Genomic DNA, 18,843 nt, shown 5'->3' with positions numbered 1-18,843 from the left:
GTACATCTTATGAATTCCAAGCTTAATACTGCAATGAGTGTAACTTAATTACCAGATTGTCTCTTCACCAATGGTATACAAAGGTTCCAGCCTACAACAGTGAAACTACTTCGATCAGGAAATGTTAAATCTCAAGCTCAAATATGCTACAAGCAAATATTTAAAAATGTATTTTCTTTGCAATCCAGAATTCTCACTCTCTTGTGGATAAATGTGTGTGTAATTTACATGGCAGAAGGAATTAAACTAGTTAAGATCAATGGCAAACTGCCCAAGAGACAGCTAGGGATGTGGGAATAAAGATGTTAATCCAGCTCAAACTGTTCTTCTTCTGTGTTATTCCACTGACTCATTGAGTGAGGGTTGTTGTGATGAAATGCTCTTTCCAAAAGAAAATGGTAAGCACAGGAATAATGCAGGACAGACTGCTCAGAATATTTTGAAGTCAGCGTTGTTTTCTTTTTTAGAATTTGTATAAATAATCTTGCTTGCTGCACCTTATCTCAGAGTTTAGTGAGATTTCAGAGTGACCTACTTCATCTGAGAGAGACTGAGTGGGTGAATGAGAGAAACAGTTAGGAGCTTGAATTTTTCACCTGCTTGTTTGTGATGAAGAGTTTGACTTTAATTGTCTCTGACTCTGAATGTGGCATTTGTACTACAGCAGCTGACGTGGAACCGCAGGGTCAAGGAAATGTTAGTTTTTGAACAACTATTTAAAAGACAGCTGGTTAAAAAGATTTCATAAGTTTTCTAAGCTCATAAACAGAACCCACTGAGATTATCTATGTTTGCATAGAGAGATATGTGGTAATGTTAAACAGGATAGAAATCTGTGACAAAAAATGTTGGCAGAAACGTTTTCTGCTATTATCAACACTGAAGAGAGTTTAGACATGAACACAGCCTGGCAAGCAAATTGTTTGGTAGATTCCAAATTGGTGTCAGATGCTGAAAAGACGCAAATTAAAGAGGAACATTTCAATTCTTCACTTTCCAACAAAATTTGCGACAGAAGTCATACTAAGCAAGCAATAGTCTGCAAGTAGTGTGACTGAGGAAGTGAACATGTTGGACTCACCAGTAAAACAATCAGCAAGGGCAAGCACCCGACTTCATCAATAACTTGAAGTCCAGGATCTACGTAATTTAGCACAGATTGGAAATAAAGATTTGCTTGCAAGGATTGAAGTATCTGCATAAACCCCATGGAATCACCACTGAACATCCACAGTTACCAATTCTCCTAGTCTGAAATAAGCATATACGGGAAGAATAGTGAAAACTCCAGAACATCTGAATTTATGAAGTTAGAGATGGGCAGGGATGAAAATGGACTAATGCCAAATCTAGATGAATGTATAAATGTTAATAAGGAGGAAAGCTTGGAGAGATGTTCGGTTCCTGAAGGGCTAATGCTGAAAAGTGCATAAGCACCAATTTTATAATGTCATAAGGATTTAGGTCTGATTCTCTTAGTCTGTTCACAATGATATCGTGATGCCATTGAGTCTTGATACTTGGACACCAAGAGAGAGATTCTGGTGTCTATCTGTCTTCACGTCTAGTTATGTTTACACAAATCTTTGTTCTAGTAACACAACATCAGCTTTGTCTCAGGTCAAATCACTTTAATTACTCAATTAGTTTCATTCATCATAGAATCCCTACAGCATAGGGACAGGCCCTTCGGCCCAATAAGTCCACACTGACCCTCAGAGCATCCCACCAAGACCCATTCCCCCTCTGAACCATCTAATCTACACATTCCTGAACACTACAGCCAATTTAGCATAGCCAATCCACGTAACTTGCACATCTTTGGACTGTGGGAGGAAACTGGAACACCTGGAGGAAACCCACGCAGACACGGGGAGAATGTGCAAACTCCACGCAGACAGTCACCCAAGGGTGGAATCGAACCCTGGTCCCTGGTGCTGTGAGGCAGCAGTGCTAACCACTGAACCACTGTGCTGTCCCAGTTTCTTTTCTAATGCCAAGTATTGAATGCAACATTGCACCAATTACTTCTGTTGTAAGCAACTGTACTTACTTGGCCAGGTTTCATTTCTAACAGTAGAGTGATATTTACAAGCTTCAATTCTCTTCCAAGGCGACTGATCAAATTCACTTTGTCAGACTAGTGTCCCTGGATACACCACCTATTTTGCTGATATCCACCTTCAGAGTTGTTGTCATTTTGTTGGGATCAATTTCCTCTTCTATCATACTTTCACTTAATGGGCTGATACCTCCTACCGACACCCAGCAAAGCTGATAAGATGATCTCTTCAAATAGTTAATCAGCCAAAGCGAGGTCCCAACATATGCCCACTGGTTTGCATTACCAGATGCCTCAAAGCATGAATGCGAGTTGAGGATACTGTTGGATGTCTAATGAGTCTTGGCCACATTAAAAACTGGAGACTGCAGCTGCTAAAGATGCAGAGAGATCACTGTTCTTACAGAAATTGCCCATGAACACATCGTGTCTATAAACAAATCATAACTTGACTCTTTCCACTAGCTACCAATTTAAATACATTTACCATTTAGTCTGCTGTCAGTCCTCTCATCGTACCTTCAATCATACACTATTTCTCTATTAATGTGTGCCCTTATTGATGGGCGTTTAGCTAATCCATCTAATTCAGTTCAGATGTTCGGAAGTTAATAAAGGGGAATAAACTTGGGGGGTGATGGTCAATAAGACATTTGTTTCTTAAAGGGTTAATGCTGAAGAATGTATTAAGCTCCACCCAATATGACAATGTCATACATATTTAGGTGTAGAGAACAGGTCTGGATTTTGGAAAAGACAAGAGTTACCATCCAGGTCCCTTCACACTCGATGCTTGCTAGTCACCAGTGGTTGTACTCCTGATCTAAACCAGCAGGTGGTGGTACAGGACCACACACAGCTCCACGACACGGCAGGTAATATTCACCAATGAAGAGTTCTGCCTCAATGTTATCCACCGGAAACATTAATGCTAAATGTCACGGCATTTGCCGTAAATCGAGACAGGAGAGAGGTCCACCATAGTTCCTCTCCCAAACTACAATCCAGTGACCCTCACCACCCCAACATGCCCTGCAGAGAGAGCCCAAGTGAGCCCAAATGAGGATTTCAAGTATCAATGCAGGCTTAATGGTGGAAACCCTGTGGCACTCGCTCTCCACTGCATCCACCTCCTCCTATCTCACTCCTCCAATTACCTCTTTGTCTCTGGATTTCCTCTCTCTGTCTTCTTCTCGCTCCTACCTCTCACCTTTGTCTGCCATAGTAAAACAGCAGTAGGAGGAGGCCACTCAGGCCTACTCCATCATCTGGATCATGGCCCTCTGCTCTCCCTCACTGTCATATGTTTCTGAAATGAACCAGTTCAGGCTTCAGTTTCAGATTTCTATTGGAGTTACAGCATCTCGCATGGTGCAGCACTGCTCAGTACCTTGCTCACTAGATACAGACTCATTTTAACGATACTTAAGAGCAGTACTTGGTAGTGCCACAGTCAACAGATGGAGACTGTTCTGCTGGCAACAGGGTAGAAAAACGTCATTGGCAACAAGTAGCTGAGGCCCAGCTTTAATGATAAACTGGCAATATTATTTCTGTCCCTGAGTTTGCAATTATTTCTGCCTCAGTACTACCTTGTGAGAGGATCCGCAAAATAACCTGAAATAATCAAAGTCTTTCAGCCATATCCTCTGTACATCAAAGGAAGGGACATTAACATTGGAACACTCCATAATTCAAGAACCTACTGACCCATCAGAAGCTGCCAGTAGAAGTACAGCACAGGTTAGATGTAAAGTTTCCTGTAATCTTTTAAAATATAAGTAAAGCTTCATGTACACTATCTCCATCAAAAATCCTGGGAAAAGCACAGAATGGGATGAGAGACAGAGTAAAACTTCCTCCTCACTGGCTCCATCAACCACTTGCAGGACAGGGACAACATGGGTTTAGATACAAAGTAAAGCATCCTCAACTGTTTCAAACTGAAAATAAAGCTCTCTCTACACAGTCGTCATCAAACACTCCCAGGACAGGTACAACTGGGTTTTTCCAGCATTGAGAAAGATCATTTTTGGAGGGAGTTCATTTAATGTTGGACATTTAGCCCAGTGGAGAGGGAACCATGGTTTTTATAGGAACCTAACCCCAAAGGAGAGGGAGTGAGGTTGGGATCTTCATTTCTGCATGACCCTGACACATGGAGGCGAGAGTGTCAAGTTATTTCGATGTGAAACCACATTGTGGGATGGATGTCAAGGGAAGTGACTGATTCTGAGAGTTGATCAAAATCATGGTTAGTAAAACAGTCCATGAGAAGAGGACCAAAGACAGACAGAGAATTGGAGAAAGGAGAAATCTCCAGGGGGTTATGGTCCAGGCATAAACTCTGCTCTGATACTGGGGTGAAAAGTGGGGGAATCAAAAGCCAATAGGAAAAGAGCTAGTCTGGCTGTTTAGAATTTGGGTTAACTGTGCACAGAATCTAAGCAAAGGTTCCTTATTTTATTGGACATGATAAAAAAATGTGGCACAGCCAATAAGTCATTCTGTAGCTGGTTTACAATTCTCATTTTGTCAGATTAGTTGTGCTTATTTCATTCACCATATTAGTTTTGTGCACTGATGTGTTTTTACAAGTCTGTCTGACCTGGCTCCAGGGCCTCATGCAGCCTAGTTCTTTGAATTAATTGTGTTGCTGCTTGTCTAATCTGCACTGTACACTGTAAAGTGCTCTCTCCAGTGAGTATATTAATGTGATGAGCACCAATAAACACTTTCAGCATTCACTTCATCATTGAGCTTCTCCAGAGGATGCTGGGTTGACCAGCAATGCTCAGTCCTCAATTCCCAGTATGTACTGAGTTGGTCATCTCAGGCGGGGTGTGACTAGAGCTGTACGAACAGTCTCAGTGCCCCAGGAAAAATCAGCCATGTTTCCCATTCCTCAGAGAACAGAAACTGAGAATTCTGCAACAGGGAATTCACCTCTTGACTCCCCGAAGCCTATCCATTATTTACGAGGGACAAATCAGGAGTGTAGTGTAATGCCCCTCGCGTATCTGGATGAGTGCAGCTCCAACAGCACTCAAGAAACTTGACACCATCGAGAACAAAGCAGTCTCCTTGATTGACATCTCATCCACAAATATCCACACCCTTCACCACCGATGCTCAGCAACAGCAATGTGTATCATCTACAAGATGCACCGCAGAAATCCTTCATCAGCACCTTCCAAACCTACGACCGCTTCCACCTAGAAAGACAATAGCAGCAAATACTTGGTAGCACCAATGCCTCAAGTTCCTCTCCAAGCCACTCGCTATCCTGACGTGGCAATATATCACCATTCATTTAGTGTCTTTGGGTCCAAATCCTGGAATTCCCTCCATATTGGCATTGTCGGTCAACCTATAGTACATGAACTGCAAGGTTCAGGAAGGCAAATTACTACCACTTTCTCAAGTGCCACTAGGAATGGGCAAATAAACCAGCGATGCCCATTTCCAATCAATGAATAAAAATATCTGATTGCTCACAGGAAGTCCTGACTTCAGCTGTACACTGACTGCTCTCTGGTAATCACAGTGCTAGGGCAGGAGACTGAACTTGAACTCATATGATTCAGTTGGAAGTATTTAATTGAGTTGACTTATTTATTCAGGCAAATAATGCAGACAATCAGCCGGCTTAAATACATGAGCATTTGCCTCACGGGGTTATATTGGAATAACTTAACGCTGTTGCTTGCAGAACTTTTTTTTTGACTAAGAGTTCATCTTTTAGTGACTTTCATGACCTTCAAATCTTACTACTGCTAATCATGTTCAGAATGTGATGACCCATCTGAAGCAATGGGAAGCTTAAACAACAGGAATCCTGGAACCCAGTTCAACGTTAATTATATCAGCTCTTGCCTCTACCAGATAGGGAACAAAGTGCAGGGATTGTGTTCACTGCTGGTATAAGCAAATTCCTGAACTAAGCAAATCATTGTCAAATCCCAATTTGCTGTTCATTCATGAAGTTCTTGCACAGCCAGTCTGTGCAAGCCTGGTTGTCACAATCCTTCTCCCAAGCAGCCTGCATAGCACGCCTGCCAGTTCCTGTTTCTGCTCAGTCAGAATCGTGTGCTGCTATTCAGAGGGCGCAGAGTCACTACACTCTACAATCGTCAAAGGTGGGTGGTTTCATTTTCATTTTCCTAAACCCCCTCCCCAACAGAGACCTACTCACAGGGCAATGACAGGACTGTGTCCAGCTATGAGACATTGCTTCCTAACATTTCAACCCTTATGATTGCACAGCCTACCCCAGTGTGAGATAATCAAATCTTTCTATTGGATTTCCCTCACACAGTAAGTCCAGATGCTGGTATCCTGCAAAAACTGCACAATCCAGCATGGCTGAAAGAAGAGACACATGTCAAAACTCTTTGTCAAATATTGGTTGTTCCATTGAGACTGTCCAGAGGAGTTCAGGACAAAAAGCTTCAACAAAATGTCTCTTCTTACAGCAACAATCCACTTCTGCCAAGTAATTAACTTTCCCTTTATTTGCTCATGTGGTGTGGGTATCACTGGCCATTTATTGTCCATCCCTAATTGCCCTTGAACTGCGTGGCTTGCTCAGCCATTTCAGAAGGCAGTCACAAGCCACATTGCCATGGATCTGGACTCACAAGTGAGCCAGACCAGGTGAGGAATACAGATTTCCTTCCCTAAAGGACATTAGTGAACCAATAGGTTTTTACAATAATCAATGACAGTTTCATGGGCACTGTCACTGAGAGTAGCTTCCAATTCCAGATTTTATGAAGTAAGTTTAAATTCCCAAGAGTTGCTTTTGTGGGGTTTGAACCTAGGTCCCCAGAATATCATCCTGGACCTCTAGATGAAGAGTCTCGTGCTATGGTAGATAAAGACAGGGAGGGGTGACAGGGTAGAGGTGTACATTAATGAGGAAATGGGTGATGAGAAGCGTGGGTAATGGTGGATGTGGGTAATGGGGAAAGGGATTATGGGAAAGGGTGATAGGGAGGAGGTGTGGGAGAGCGGATGATGGGGAAGGACTACTAGGGAGGAGGTTTTAAGGAAAAGGTGACTATGACAAAATGATGTTGAGGGGTTGATTGAGGGATATATGATGGGGGAGATATTGATGAGGAAGGGGTGATGGTGAAAGGGTTAACGTGAGGGGATGATGGATCTTTTGCAATGAGCAGCAAAGTAAATTTCAGAACATGTACCCTGTTTCCACCAACTCATTTTCCCTACTGCCTCATGCTGTGCTCCCTCAGTGCCCTACCCTTTCACTAACTCCGTGAATTGGTCTCTCCCCGTCACCCCTGTTACCTCTCACCCTGCCGACTGGTTTGGTGCTTATTGTGTACGGAGTTGAACACCCAATTAGTGAGTATTAGAGGCTATGGGAAATCGTGGAAAGGAGCTGGATTCTGGCAACAGCATCCGTATTCATGGTTATCCAGCAAAGATTGTCATTAGGACTGGGCACCCTGGTGGGTTTACTCCTCTCTAAACCCAGTGCCACTGATGCCGCCTAATTTTATTTTTTTCCCAAATGTTTTCCCCTCCCTGCTCCATTTGTGGGATTTCAATAATGATCTGTGTGACCTGAACCATTTCAGGAAGTTTAAACACCTTGGATCTCAACAGTCCTGAAAGAGCTGTATGATATGGTTAATGACTGAGTTTGAAGGTCTCGGGATGTGTGATGGAATTTGGTGGAATAGTATGTTAGTCACAATGGTTTTTGGGGCACGAGCCATAGTCAGGACAGACAACATAAGCTTCAAGTATGGAGTAGGATAAGTAGGCCGTTATCCTTAACAGATCCTGAGGAAATCCATAACGTAGGAGCCATGGGAAGTAAAAACATTCTTGACACAGATGTATTTGACACTGACATCTAATGATAGAAGTGAAAGATTTTACAACCATTAAATCCCTCAGACTTTAGTGAGAACCCGATTCATTGTAATTAGAGTTCTCACAATATAGGTGGGTGGGGGTAGGGGGAGAAGTTGTTGGGGAATGATGTTTGTTTTAATTGAACAAAGAACGGTCAGGATCTAATTGGTATCACCATGATGTTGCCTACTCTAATTCTTGTTTAAACAAACACTTCAACTCTTTTAAAGTCTCCTGATTATTATTTCCACTGTTAATCTCTTCAGTGTAAAACTCAAGGAAATTTGCCATTTTTAGTCTCATCAAGTTTCAGTGGGGTGTTTTGAGTGTGTGTGTGTGTGTGAGAGAAAGAGAGAGTGCAGGAGGGATTTGGCAGGCAGACAGTGTTTCGTAACAGAAAGAAGCAGAAAGGGAAAACATCCGACACATCACCCACTCTCCAGTCACAGCTTCCCAGCTCCTCACAGCCACTCTCTGAGGATTAGCACCTGCATTGTGCTGCCTCCCCTCAGAATTACAAGAGTAAACGATTTTTGACAGAGCTGTCACTTCAGTGTCAGAATGGCCTTGAAACTTGTGTTAAAGTGACATTTTAGAGCTTCTGTCTTTTAGCAATTTGACCTCACTCTTCCAGTGTATGTGAGTAGTGATTGTTTATTCTACATTATTTTAATCTCTATTTTTGCCTGATTCGTGTTTCAACAAACTTCTTTTTTTTAAAGAATGCAGATGTCTAGAATTTGGCTCTTTAGATTCATTGGATTTTGATTCTGAAATCCCAGCTGGCCATGAATTCCATGCTGCCCACTGTAGTGATACTCCTGTTGGCCCAGATGTCGCAGACTCTTCCTAGCCTTTACCACAGGGGCTGGCTATGGCTGCTGCAAGAAGGAGATGGCTGTGGAGTGTGCCAGCAAGATCTATGCCCCGAGCCCCATGGGTGTGTTGCTGGGACAGTGCTGGACGTGTGTGACTGCTGCCCTGAGTGTGGAAATGCCGAGGGGCAAATCTGCGATCTCGATAACACCAACCACTTCTATGGAAGGTGTGGAGAAGACCTGGAGTGTCTTCTTGACACCAGCAGTACCTCGTTTGGAGAGATCCTAGAACCCCAGTGCACCTGCCGATCCCAGGAAAGCGTGTGTGGATCCAATGGAAAGACCTACAGCAACATCTGTAGTTTCAAGGAAGCGTCTTACAGGAACAGAGAAAGCACTCTCAGTCTGGCACACATGGGACCCTGTGAGACAGGTGACCAATTTATAGTTTCTGTATCCATATTGCCTGTCTTGTTTTCGTGGAGAGATTTTCAGCACTGTTTACATCTGCACTGAAAACAAAAGTGCTGGCGATCATAAGAGATCAAGCAGCGTCCATGGAGAGAAAGCAAGCTAACATCTAGATGACTCTTCTTCAGAGCTGGGTGATGTGAAGTGTGGAGGAGGCAGCATTTATGCAATAGTTGGGGGTGTGTTGGAGTGCTGAGGGAGAAAGAATATTGATGTGATTAGAATGTGAGAATGGCAGAACAATGGTGTGCCACTGCTAGACTGGAAGGAACAGTCAGTCCCACTGGAGTGGGGGAAGGGGGCGGGAGGACATGGTGACAGAGAATATAACAAGTAAAGCTAAAATAAAGGGAAGGAATGAGAGTGAGTTCACAATCTGAAGGTGTTGAACTCAGCATTGAGCCCAGAATGTTATAAAGTGCTTAGTCTGAAGATGAGACGTTGCTCCTCGAGTTTTCCATGTAGTTTGCTGGAGCATTGTAGCATGCCGAGAACAGACAAGTGGGCATGTGAGCAGGACATCTGCATCTAGTTTATGTAGAACAATGCTGCCACGCATTGATATTGACATCCTTTGTGGGATTTCGCTCAATATGCCTACAAAATGTTTCAGCCTATCATCCTATTCTAGACATGGGAATTGATACATACAAATTAATTACAACAAAGAGACATTCTAAAAATTATTTAATCTGAATTTATCAATGAACTTTTGTGAGTCATATTGTACAACTGAGTAAAATACGCATTACAGAGAGGGCATGACATAATAATCATTAACAGATCTAGAAGAGGTCATTGGGTGAAAAAGAGAGCACTCCATGTTACAATTCATTGGGTGTAATTGAAGGCACTGTGTGTTACAAATCCCAGGTAAAATGGAAAGCACTGTGTGCTGTAGATCATGGTATATAATAGAGGGCACAGTGTATTACAGCTCATTGGTTGTAACAGAAAACAGGTTTGTAAGTCACTGGGTATAATAAATGGAATGATGTATTACAGCTTCTTGGATATAGTAGAGAGCACTGTGTATTCCGACACAGTGAGTGTAATTGATGGTACTGTATATTGCATCTCTTTGGGTATAGCAGACAGACAATGTATTACTGTTTGCTCAGTGTAATAGACAGAATCTCAGTGAGTATAAAGGAGAGCACTGTCTGTTCCAGATCACCAAATGCAGCTGAGAGCATGGTTTATTACAGTCACTAGGTGTAGTTGAGAGTACTGGTTATTAGAGCTTACTGTCTATAAGAGAGAGCAAAGAGTATTACAGTTTATTGGATATAATAGAATGCACTATGTCCTACAGCTCACTCGATAGAATGAAGGGCATTCTTTATCATAGCTCACTGGTGTGTTATTATTATGTGTTACAGTTTACTGGATGTGATAGACCATAACACCGTAGGAAATAGGAACAGTAACAGGTCATTCGGCCCCTTGAGTCTGCTCCGTCATTCAATAGGATCATGGCTGATCCGAAACTCTCATCCACTTTCCTGCCTTTTCTCCATAGTCCTTTATTCATCGACTGATCAAGAATCTATCTATCTAAGCCTTAAATATACGCAAGGACTCTTCCCCCACAGCTCTCTGTAGCAAAGATTTCCAAAGTCTCTCAAACCACTAAGAGAAGAAATTCCTCCTCAACTCAGTCATAAATTGACACCCCTTTATTCTGAGACTATGCCTTTGGCCCTACACATTCCGATGAGGGGAAACATCCTCTCAGTGTTTATCCTGTCAATCCCCTTAATCCTACCTATTTCAATGGGATCATCTTTCATTCTTCTAAATTCCAATAAGCAGAGTCCCAAACTGTTTAGCCTTTGCCCATAAAACAATTCTTCCATACCAGGCACCATCCTAGTGAATCTTCTCTGAACTGCCTCCGATGAAATTATATCCTTTCATAAATAAGGGAAACAAAACCAGCACCTGGCTCTGTGGCACAATAGGTTAGTGCATTTGGCGGGTAATGGGAAGGTTTGTGGTTCAAAACCGCCCAGAGACAAAAGCTGATCATATTTTGGGTGGCACAGTGGCTCAGTGGTTAGCACTGCTACCTCACAGCACCAGAGACCCGGGTTCAATTCCACCCTCGCGTGACTGTCTGTGTGGAGTTTGCACATTCTCCCCGTGTCTGCGTGAGTTTCCTCCCACAGTCCAAAGATGTGCTGGTTAGGTGGATTGGTTATGCTGAATTGCCCATAGTGTTCAGGGATGTGTAGATTAGGTGGGTTACAGGCAGATGGGTCTGGGAGATTCGGTGTGGACTTGTTGGGCTGAAGGGCCTGTTTCCACACTGTAGGGATTCTATGAAAATCACTCACAGTACTCCAAATGCAATCTCACTAGCACCTTGTACATTTGCAATAACCCTACTCTTATATTCCAAACCCCTTCTAATAAGACCCAATATTCTCTTAGCTTTCCTGATTACCTTTTGCACTTATGTCCTAGCTTTCTGTATTTCATGCACAGGTACTCCCAAGTACCATTGTGTAAATAGACAGCAGTATGTATTACTACTTAATGAGTGTAATAGAGACCATTGTGTGTTACAGTTAGCGGAATGCCAAAGGGAGCACTGTGTATTGTAGTTCACTAAGTTTAGCTCTGTTTATTACAACTTACCATCTGTCATAGAGACCATACCGTATTACAGCTCACTGGGTGCATTAGAAGGCACTATGTTATACACCACTGAGTCTAATATAGTTCATGTATATTACAACTCACTGGGAGTAATTGAACGTATCTTTTTTATTTTTGTATTTTTTTAATTGTGGACTGAAATGAGAAAAGAATTATTTTGAAATGGGGATTGCAAGGATTGCTGCAAGGGTTGAAAGCAAGTCAAATTATCCTCAGTGTGAACACTGTTTGCACAGCTGCAAGTTACTTCAGTGATTATAGACAAACTGGAGCTGAAGGGCCATTAGAAATGAAGCTTCGGTGTACAACAAGTAGCTGATTGGTTTGTGGACTAAAGACTACTTACTAATGACAAAGTCATTTGCTTGCTAATAATCATATGGCTGGTGCTCAAGCAGGTGAACAACCTGGGGCTATGAGCAAGGTACCGATAAGCCCTTGGACTGAAACCATCCCAGCAGCTCTGTCCTTGTTCTCTACAGAAAAAAGCTTCTTTAAAATCCTAAAGAATATCAGATTATATTTCATAAAAACCAAAAGAACTGTGGATGCTGTAAATCAGGAACAAAAACAAAGTTGCTGGAATAGCTCAGCAGGTCTGGCAGCATCTGTGAAGGAGAAAACAGAGTTAATGTTTCGGATCTGGTGATCCTTCCTCAGAATTGTTCTGAGGAAGGGTCACCGGACCCGAAACGTTAACTCTGTTTTCTCCTTCACAGATGCTGTCAGATTATATTTCCTTCAGCTGTTGCTATACATTGTGAATTTTAATTCATAAGCCAGATGCCTTTTATAAGAGAACCAGCTATCTGTGCCTTTTACAAATTAGTGAAAACATTCGAAGAAGAATGACTGAGAAGCAGCATTATAATCAGCATAAGAATCATAAGAATCATCTCATCAACCTTTGTGAACAAGAACCATTGAACTACTTTCCCAGTTTTCCCTCTGTCAATGACCCATGTAGATTGTTTTGTGTGTGTGTGTGTGTGTGTGTTTAACAGGGAGTTTATAAGGTGACTAGACTTTTAATTAGTAGACTTTCTACAGGCGTCCCAACAGCCAGCGGGAGATAGAGGAAAAAATATGTAGAAAATTTTCAAAAGATGTTAAAACAGCAGGGTGATGTGGTGGGTGATTTTAACTTCCCCCATATTGACTGGGACTCACTGTGTGCCAGGGATTTGGATGGGGCAGAATTTGTATGGACCAATGAGGAGGGATTCTTGACACAATATGTAAATAGTCCAATCAGGGAAAGTGTTATACTGGAGATAGTGGGAACTGCCGATGCTGGAGAATCTGAGATAACAAGGTGTAGAGCTGAATGAACACAGCAGGCCAAACAACATCAGAGGAGCAGGAAAGCTGGCATTTTGGGTCTGGACCCTTCTTCAGAAATGAAGAAGGGTCCAGACCTGAAACGCCAGCTTTCCTGCTCCTCTGATGCTGCTTGGCCTGCTATGTTCATCCAGCTCTACACCTTGTTATCTCAGGTGTTATATTGGAAGTGGTTTTGGGAAATGAGCCCAGCCAGGTTAGTGAAGTTTCAGTGGGGGAGCATTTTGGGAGTAGTGACCATAATACCATGAGTTTTAAGGTACCTGTGGATAGGGATAAAAGCAGTTCTCAAGTGAAGGTGCTAAATTGGGAGAAGGCGAACTACAACAATATTAGGCAAGAGTCAGAGAATTTTGATTGGACGCTGCTGTTTGAGGGTAAATCTACATCAGACATGTGGGAGTATTTCAAGCAGCAATTGATAAGAGTTCAGGAGCATCATGTTCCTGCGAGAATGAAGGATAGGTATAGCAAGTTACGTGAACCTTGGATGACCAGGGATGTTATGACCTTGGTCAAAAAGAAAAGGGAAGCATATGTAATGCCTAGGAGGATGGGAACTGATGAAGTCCTTGAAATACATAAGGAAAGTAAGAAAGAATTTAAACAAGGAATTAGAAGGACTAAAAGAAGTCATGAAAAGTCATTAGCAGGATTAAGGAGAATCCCAAGCCTTTTGATACTTGTATAAAAAGCAAGGAGGTAGCCAGGAAAAGGGTTGGCCAACTCAAAGTAAAAAAGATATACGTGTGGAACCAAAAGAGGTACATGAGGTCCAAAACGAATACTTCATGTCGGTATTCACCAAAGAGAAGGAATTGGTGGAGGATGATCTTGGGGAGGGAAGTATTGAGTTTCTAAGCCAAGTTGCTATTAAAAAAAGAGGTGTTATGCATCTTAAAAAGTATTAAGGTAGATAAGTTCCTGGGTCCTGATGGGATCTATCCCAGAACATTGAAGGAGGTAAGAGAACAAATTGCTGGAACATTGACAGACATCTTTGTTTCCTCTTTGGCCATAGGTGAGATTCCAGAGAACTGGAGAATAGCCAATGTTGTCCCACTGTTTAAGGAAGGTAGCAGGAAGAGTCCTGGAAATTACAGGCCTGTGAGCTTCATGTCAGCTGTAGGGAAATTATTGGAAAAGATTCTCGGGGACAAGATCTATAAGCATTTAGAAGCAAATGGACTTGTTAGCGATAGACAGCACGGTTTTATGTGGAGGAGGTCGTGCCTCACGAACTTGATCAAGTTATTTGAGGAGATGACAACAATGATTGATGAGGGAAACGTTGAAGTTGTCTACATGGACTTCAGTAAAGCCTTTGACAAGGTTCCTCATGGCAGACTGGTACAAAACGTAAAGCCACGTGGTATCAGGGGTGAGCTGGCAAGATGGGTCCAGAACTGGCTTAGTCATAGGCCACAGAGGATAGTGATGGAATGATGCTTTTTGGAATGGAGGGCTGCGTCTAGTGGTATTGCTTAGGGATCAGTGGTGGGACCTCTGCAGTTCATGATCTACATAAGTGCTTTGGAGGAAAACATAGCTAGTGTAATTAGTAAGTTTGCTGACGATACCAAGATTGGCAGAGTTGCAAATAGTGAGCAGAATTGTCAGATTTTGCAGCAGGATATAGATCAGTTGGAGGCAAGATGGAAAAATGGCAAGTGGAGTTTAATCCGGATAAACGTGAGGTGATGCATGTTGGAAGGTTGGGGTACAGGTGAAAATTATACAGTGAATTGCAGAACCCTTAGTAGTATTGATATGCAAAGAGATCTGGATGTGCAGGTCAATGGATCACTGAAGGTGACAGCACAGATAGGCTGGTAGAAAGGCCTATGGCATGCATGCCTTCATTGGAAGGGATATAGAATACAAGAATAGACAAACTATGCTGAAGCTTTATCGAACATACCGTTCTGGTCACCACACTACCAGAAAGGATATAGATGCTTTGGAGAGCATGCAGAAAAGGTTTACCAAGATGTTGCTGGCTATGGAGGATTTTAGCTATGAAAAAAGGTTGGATAGACTGAGTTTATTTTCACTGGAACACAGGAGGTTGAGGGGTGATCAGATAGAACATTATAAGATTGTGAATGACATGGATAGAGTGGAAAGTATGAGGCTTTTTCCCAGCGTGGAGGGGTCATTTACTAGGGGACACAGGTTCAAGGTGTTGCAGGGGAGGGTTGGGTTTAAAAGAGATATGCGAGGCAAGCTTTTCTTACAAAGGATGGTGAGTGCCTGGAATGCATCGCCAGAGGCGGTGGTGGAAACAGACACAATAGCAGCATTCAAGGAGCACCTGGATGTACACATGAATAGGAAGGGAATAAAGGGATATGGATCCTGTAAGTGAATACAGTTTTAGTATGGGAGGGCAAAATGTGTTGGCACAGGCTTGGAGGGCTGAAAGGCCTGTTCCTGCGCTGTATTGTTCTTTGTTGTTCTCTAGTTACATGCAGACAGTTAATAATTGTATACCTGCAGTCAGAGTCTAATTCTTGTAATAAATAAGAATATTTTGTTAAGTACAGAAATCTGATTCAGGTTTTCTGTCAACCTGGGTCTGAAAGTCTAGTAAAGGGGGGCAAGCTATTATGTTTTTGTTACATTCAAGAATGACTAGAAGGCCCAAGTGTTTAAACAACAGCAGGAGCTTTGTTAAGGATGGTCTTCACTTTGGAGGCAGCAAAATTAGTCTGAGCTGTTTCCCTCCAAAATGGCTGATGATGCCATAATCACATAACATTATTGGACTTCAACATACTCACATAAATAATCAACAATTTTAAAATCTTTAACTTTTTTGAGCCTCCAGGAATTGTGGGGCTTAATTTCTAGCGTGTTATTCCAGTGAGCTTTTAACAAAGTTTTGAAGATTCTTGTCTGAGATACATTAATCTGAAATAGAGGCAAAGAGGATTTAAACACAGTATTAATAAATAATACAGGTGAAGCAAAACACCAGGTTCTGTATTGCATTTAAGATATGGCACTGAAAATGGCAAAGTGTTTCCTGGAGGTGGCAGAGTTGGCCCTGGCAATCTTAAGGGAACTTTCAAATACCAAACTGATTGACTAGGCAGGTAACCATAGGTAGCTTTGCCTGGCATAGTTAAGAAGGAAGAAACAGTTGAGGTATTAGGATGGTACTTGAGCTTAGAGGAAATATAAGACAGTCTTGGTTCTGTGGGTAGTGAAGCATTAGAACTAGGTGATAGTCAGTTCAGTTAACGTAGCTTAGGCATGAGGAGTCAATAGAGAAAGTATAGATGGCAGGAAAAGGACAATGAAGGAGCACAAAGGATAAAGGAAGAGCAGAGAAAGATAATGCATGGGAAATGGAATCAGAAAGAATGGAAAGGAGAAAACTAGAATTAGATGTGCAAGAGAGAGAAAGAAAGGGAACTTGCTTAAAATAATGCTGTTGAAGCGGGAGATGTCAGATGTTGATGCAGGCTGTGGTGGAGATCCAACTCATAATTTGAAGTCCTGCAAGGAAATGTTTAAAAGAATGTGGAAGCATACTTAATGTCATTTGAGGAAATTGCTAGATAATTGAATGGGCAAAAGAGGACTGGAAATTGCTCATGCAGAGTAAGTTGACAGGTGAAGCACAGGAAATCTATGCTTCTTTGTCCGAGGAGGTTTCTTGGGATTATGATGTTGTAAAGAAAACTGTATTGATTGTATGCACAAGATAGTAACTGGGGCATATAGGCAAAGGATCCAGAATTTAAGGAAATGGCCTAGGCAACCTATATTGAATTCAAAAAGGTTGAAGAGATGAATGCATATAGCCTTTTTTCCCCAGGGACGGGGAATTGAAAACTAGAGGGCATAGGTTTAAGGTGAGAGGGGAAAGATTTAAGAAGGACCTGAGGAGCAACTTCTTCATGCAGAGAGTGGTGCGTATATGGAATGGACTGCCAGAGAAAGTGGTTGAGGCAGGTACAACAGCAACATTTAAAAAACATTTGGATAGGTACATGGATGGGAAGGGTTTAGAGGGATATGGACCAAATGCACCGTGGGCACCATGGTCATCATGGACCAGTTTGGGCCAAAGGGCCTTGTTTCATTGCTGTATTACTCTATGACTGTATGAATCTAAACAAAGTAATTTTGACAGGTGGATATCAACATTAGCAGCTGAAACTTTGCATGAAGTTTGTTGAGACGTTGGTCTCTTAGACAAACTTAGAAACTCACTACTGTCTATTATAAGAACACCTGTTGAGGACCAATTAGTTGCAACTGGCAGACAGGCAGCAACAACGGCTGATGACTAGGAGCTGATTCATTAAACCAAATCTTTTTCCGTCACCCTCAAAAATTCAAAGGGATAAAAAATGGGAAAATGAAAGCAAGGCAAATAGCAAAGTTAAGAAATGGATGGCTGGGAGTCCCCCAAGGTCAGGAAGGAAAGCATTGATGGTGCAAGTGAAAATTGGAAACCAACATGTCTCTTTTGTTACAAAGTGGAACTCATTCAGTCAGAATGCTGGAAGTTGAGAGGGAAACCCATGGAACTCATTGCAGTTTTGTAAGAATGAGTCTGAAAAGGAAGCTTAGACAGAACAGGTCATGGATCAGTTTATACATTTAATTACAACTAAGAGTTGGATGCTCGTTTGAGTTTGGAGAAGCATATTGGGTAAATGGGAGGAATGAAGTTTTTTCAGCAAAGGAAGAATCCAAGTCCATGCAATATTAAGAGATACAGGGGCTACTCAAGTTCTCTACCTGGAGAAAGGTTTAGTTTTCCCTCCAGTGAGTTCAATGAAAGCCAAAGTATTGGTTAACAGAAAAAGTGGAGAGTATATTCAGGATTCCATTGTACAGTTGGAATGTGATTTATTGTCTGGACTCATGCGAGTTGGGGTAGTTAAGAAATTACCTGTGGATGGAGTTGATTTATTTCTGGGGAATGATGTTCCAGGGCTGAAAGTCATATGTTCATCCATTTTTACGAAAAGTCAAGTTGAGGCTAAAGAGATGAAGCATATGCGGGATCTCGTTTTGAGTATTTTTCAATCATATTTGGTGACTAGAGAAATGGTTCAGCAAAGTCCATCACAGAGGTCACAGTAATATCACAAGCAGATGTTAAGGTAGCTGAAACTCTGTTTAAGAATGATGATAATTCAAAAGAGGTGTTTGGCATGCCATCATGATTTGAGGCTTAGGAAGCAGATCCAGAGTTATGTAAGTCAGCACATTGAGTTCACACTGAGGCTGAAGTGGTTCCAGAGTGTTATTGTATTACACTGGGGTTCTGATGAGGAAGTGGAGACATCCTCACAGTCTTATTGTCAAAGAATGGATAATTATCATCAAACAGTGGGACTACCCAGATATCTGGAAAAATCTGGTATTAAGAGTCTAATAATGACTACGAATCCATTGTCGATTGTCGGAAAAAAACATCTAGCTCACTAAGAGATAGTAGGAACTGCAGATGCTGGAGAATCCAAGACAACAAGGTACAGAGCTGGATGAACACAGCAGGCCAAGCAGCATCATAGGAGCAGGAAGGCTGACGTTTCGGGCCTAGACCCTTCATCAGAAAAGGGGGAGGGGAAG

The 18,843-nt window shown here is 42.1% G+C and overlaps 1 protein-coding gene across 2 annotated transcripts in view; it reads left to right on the top strand.

Moving 5' to 3' along the window:
* Positions 1-6,150: 6,150 nt before the first annotated feature.
* LOC109912923 (kazal-type serine protease inhibitor domain-containing protein 1-like) overlaps positions 6,151-18,843 on the top strand; it is a 55,756-nt gene continuing 43,063 nt past the window's right edge. The window contains exons 1-2 of one of the 2 annotated variants that reach the window (XM_048603717.1): positions 6,151-6,201; positions 8,674-9,202. In XM_048603717.1, the coding sequence (XP_048459674.1) occupies positions 8,740-9,202 (463 nt within the window). In that variant the 5' untranslated portion in view covers positions 6,151-6,201; positions 8,674-8,739. Of the gene's footprint in view, positions 6,202-8,384; positions 8,591-8,673; positions 9,203-18,843 lie in introns of those variants that run through there. The other variant, XM_020512370.2, reaches the window with a different exon arrangement.

Source organism: Rhincodon typus, chromosome 12 (assembly GCF_021869965.1).
Source record: "Rhincodon typus isolate 14 chromosome 12, sRhiTyp1.1, whole genome shotgun sequence".
Classification (NCBI taxonomy): domain Eukaryota; kingdom Metazoa; phylum Chordata; class Chondrichthyes; order Orectolobiformes; family Rhincodontidae; genus Rhincodon; species Rhincodon typus.
The sequence above is the reverse complement of the archived record's forward strand: the minus strand, read 5'-3'. Positions and strand labels throughout refer to the sequence as shown.